The sequence below is a fragment of the Corvus brachyrhynchos genome, unplaced genomic scaffold, assembly GCF_000691975.1.
Source record: "Corvus brachyrhynchos isolate BGI_N302 unplaced genomic scaffold, ASM69197v1 scaffold101, whole genome shotgun sequence".
In the NCBI taxonomy this organism is placed as follows: domain Eukaryota; kingdom Metazoa; phylum Chordata; class Aves; order Passeriformes; family Corvidae; genus Corvus; species Corvus brachyrhynchos.
Genome location: NW_008237239.1, coordinates 12,265,550 through 12,269,621, shown reverse-complemented (window position 1 = coordinate 12,269,621; position 4,072 = coordinate 12,265,550). Strand labels below are relative to the sequence as shown.

Sequence of the window (4,072 nt, the reverse complement as noted above, 5' to 3'; positions counted from 1 at the left end):
CAGCAGGAGGTAGTAATTTTGTTAGTACAACAAATATGACTGGAAAACAAGACAGACTTTGGGGTACATGAGACCTTTTATGAGTCTGAAGAATACTGAAAATATATAGGCAGATTGTTCTGTAGGCAAAGGTTCTGTTGCAACATATTGAAAATGGAAATAAAAATATACTTAGAAAAGGAAGAGCTGGCCCAAATTGAAAGTTTTGTAATTAGTGTAACATTAAAATGTTAGAAACATGGGGAATCAGAAGACAGAGTAAATGAAGGGAACCTGGCTAAACAACCTCTGCTCTCCAATCTTTCTTCACATCAAGTGTGAACATCTTTCTTGTACTGTGGACCCAAAACCAGACATTGTACTCCAGATGCAGCTGCAAATGTGCCAAATAGAGAAGGAAATCATTGTCACACTGGTTCTGCTCTTGCTTCTGCAGCCCATAATGCAGTTGGCCTTCATCACCACATGAGCACACTGCTGGTTTATCGTACCAGCTTGTCCTGGCCTTCCTACAAAACTACTCTCTGTCCAGGTGATGCCCAGCCTGTACACTTGCATGGGTTACTCCATCCCACATGAAGGACCTTGCATTGCCTTTGCCAAATTTCACCACACTTCTGTCAGGCCATCCTCTCCAGCATGTCAGGCTGCCTGTCAGTGGCAGCCTGATCCCCCAGTGCAGCAACTGCTCCCACTAACTCAGTGTCAATATTTACACAGATTTGCTGAGGGTGCCTTCTTTTCTAAAACTCAAATTTTTAAAAAAGGCAATGAACAAGTGCCAACGGCAGAGGAACGTTTCTCGAACAAGTCACCAATTATATTTTCAGCTGTTGATTACCCTTGAAGATCAGCAGTCCAGACAACCTTCATGCAGTTTGTAGCCCATCCATCCAGTACATACGTCCCCAACTTGGCTACAAGGTTGTCATTTAAAAAAAAAAATACACAGAAAACACACAGAAGGGGCAGAGCTGCAAAGATATTACTAAAGTAAACTAACAAACCAAAAACCAAGAGCAGCAAAGAGTGGATACATGGGAGAGCACAAGTATTCCTTACGTGGTGTCAGCAGATACAAGGGAAAATTTTGCCTAATTTATATCTGCTGCACAGCACACAGTGTGATCACTGAATTAACTTCTTGATGAGGATTAGCACTTGCATATTTATTCCTTTAAAATAGAACTCCCACCTCTTTTCACAGGCCCTCTTCTCTCCCTGCCTTAACTTTACTAACAGTTCTCTTTTTATTGTCTTCTATTTTCTGCTCTGTTTAAATCAACATTGAATCCTGCTTAGCTTGTGTGCATCTCTCAGGAGTCACCCCCTTCTGCCCATGTTTGCATCAGCTCCTCAGGCAGCTCTTGGGTTTTTTTGGCCTTGAATGTTGTGACCTCTCTCTCTCTGGCTTCCCAAGTTCTCATCTCACCTTTTCTGTCTTCAATCCATTCAAAGACAATGCACAAATCACTGCATCCAGCTTCTCTTCAAACATCTTCACTGCCCCACTCTCCAATACAAAAACTAGTTCTTTTTTTTACTTCCTGGCTTTCCACTTCCTTCTCCAGCCTCCCTCAGCCCCTGTCCCTCTCACCCCCTGCTCAGAGCTTGTACAGCTGATCTCCCACTTCCCAGCTCACCGCTGACTGCAGCCCTGGCCAGAGCAGTGATGTAGGAGCTGTATTCCAGAGGCAGGCCCGTGCAGGTGGGGACGATGTATCGCAGCTCTCCCAGCCACACCGGCTGTGTCCACTGTCCCGCAATGCCACTGCGCAGTTGGCCAGCCAGTCTCTTCAGCACCGTGCTCCTGTCAGCAGGTTCTAGAACAGTCTGCAATAGAACAGAGATCCAGGAGGTTGGGATATGAAAGTGTAACGCTGTCCAATATTGCAAAGAAAAGTAGGGGTTCCTGGTACCTTCACAGCCTGTTGTAGGACTTCCTTATTGATGTTGATGTAGGCCAGCTCTTGGCCAAAGAGTTTAAAGTAGGCTGATATCAGGGGAGTTTCTGTTGGCAGCTCCTTCCATCCCAGCAGCTGAGGAACAGATAAAGAAACAAGCAAAGTTTCTTAGTGCAGCCCTTCACAAATGATAATTCATCCAGGTGACTAAACCCATCACTGGCCAAGTTGCCCTTTTCCTTTCTAAAATTTCCAATTGTAATAGTGTGAATGCACTAATTCAGACTTTCTTCCACCATTGAGATGCCTGCAAATGTTTGGTAATCCAATACAATAACATTCACACACAGGGTCTGGGCTGTTAGTACCACCAAACCCAGTTTGAAAGCACAGCAAAAAAATAATCTTTTCCCCTGAAGACAAAGGCATATTCTTGTAAACTAGGTGAGATAGATGAAGCGAGGGAGTAGTAAGCCTGCCAGGCATGTGACACACCATGCTGCAATGCCTGCTGCTCCCTTCCCCTCCTGTGCTCCTCCTGGAGCTGTCTTTGAGGTGGGGAGGAAGTAAAGCCAGAGCAACAACTGGCAGAAGCTACTGCAGCCATGGCAGATGTCCCCTGCAGTCCCCACTGCATGTCTGTCCTTCACAGAAATACTTGAGCTGACTCCCAGGAGAGGAGTTCACCTCCTGAGACAGGGCTTAACTGGAGTGAGAAGCATCACTAAATGCCCCTTCACATAACACACATGTTGTATTACTGAAAATACCTACAGCTTTTCCAATCTCCTTTATCTTTTTGTATGTGGAATATTCAGCAAACGGGATATTTCGTTTCACGATGACATCTGTGAGGCCTTCCACACGGACACCAGCCTACCAAAACAGCATGAGAAGGAGCAGTCTGCAACATGCTTACAGAGAGGAAACTTTGTGAGCAGTTTTAACTTTAATTTGATTTATTATTGTCTCAGGTAAATATTTACCTCCACCAAATCAGCCACCGACCCTGCAGAATATGCCATCAGCTTGGAAATTATTGCTGATGGGAACATTGTTCCTGGGCTATTCATAACAAAGACATCTCCAGCAGCACCAACTTTATAGTTATCTATGGCAGAAGGAAACAAGAGACATCTTTTTTGTCACCATTATGCTTATCATTCAAGATCATATTTCTGCAGCTTTTTCCACTGCGAGCTGTAAGATCTGTCATTACATAAAATCTAACTGTTTAGGCAGAAATCATTAAATGGCTACTCTAAACATGTGAGTCTCACATTTAATTAAATTTCTCACTGAAACAAAGAATGCCATATTTCTCCAAAGGACTTAATATTTTAAGAGTGGATTTCTGAAGTGAAAGTTTCCTGATCACTGAAGCACTTACCAAAGTAACCACCAATACGTATGACCTTGCTGTAGCGATAGCTCAGCCTGTCCAATTTGGGGGCCAGCAGCTTAAGGGCAATATTGCAAGCTGAAGATCTAAACAAAATGAGAAAGGTAATAGTATTCAGAAATAAGCTGCACCCTGTCAGTAAATAAACTGACTTCAGTTGTCAGCACATGCAGAAGATCATTATTTGCAGAAGAGCACCTGCTTTGTTCTGTCTCTACTCACATGTTGTATGTGTACGGCAATCTGCTCTTGGACAAAGCCTTCATGTGGGAATACACAAAACTGGCCACTTGCAAATTGCTCTCCTTCATGGCCACATTGGCAATGGTTGTTATTAAGGGAAGGGCAGGCCTTGTCTCAAATATAACAGCACAAGACATCATCCGCACTTCGGGGGAAAGCGACTCGTCAGCGAGGATCTGGATGAGATATCCCTGCACCTGCAGAGACAAAACAGTGTCTGGAATTACCAGTAACTGAAACCATTTTGCAAACTGGATCCACACCTAACCCACGGGCAATATGGGAGAGGGGATCATTATCCCTGTGGAAAGGTTTCCTGATCTTTTTTACTGCAGGGTTCCATGTAACTTTATTAATATGGCTGAAGGGGCCACAGTGGAACAGCCCCACGGAGGCACTGAACCCGAAATAAACGTCCATCTATTGATGTATTGAGTCACCCCATGACAATCAAAAAGGCATCAGCGTTGCTTTGTGTGCTACTGACATTCAAGTATCAGTGAATATCTTTGGAAGAAAAAAA

General features: G+C 43.9%; 1 protein-coding gene across 1 annotated transcript in view; it reads right to left on the bottom strand.

The window, feature by feature from the left end:
- LOC103612620 (vitellogenin-2-like) overlaps positions 1–4,072 on the bottom strand; it is a 26,557-nt gene that overhangs the window by 13,191 nt on the left and 9,294 nt on the right. The window contains exons 12-17 of the mRNA XM_017729977.1: positions 3,529–3,746; positions 3,295–3,392; positions 2,891–3,015; positions 2,679–2,780; positions 1,920–2,039; positions 1,644–1,833 (exon numbers count right to left, since the gene is read on the bottom strand). Coding sequence (XP_017585466.1) covers positions 1,644–1,833; positions 1,920–2,039; positions 2,679–2,780; positions 2,891–3,015; positions 3,295–3,392; positions 3,529–3,746 — 853 coding nt within the window. The remainder of the gene's footprint in view (positions 1–1,643; positions 1,834–1,919; positions 2,040–2,678; positions 2,781–2,890; positions 3,016–3,294; positions 3,393–3,528; positions 3,747–4,072) is intronic.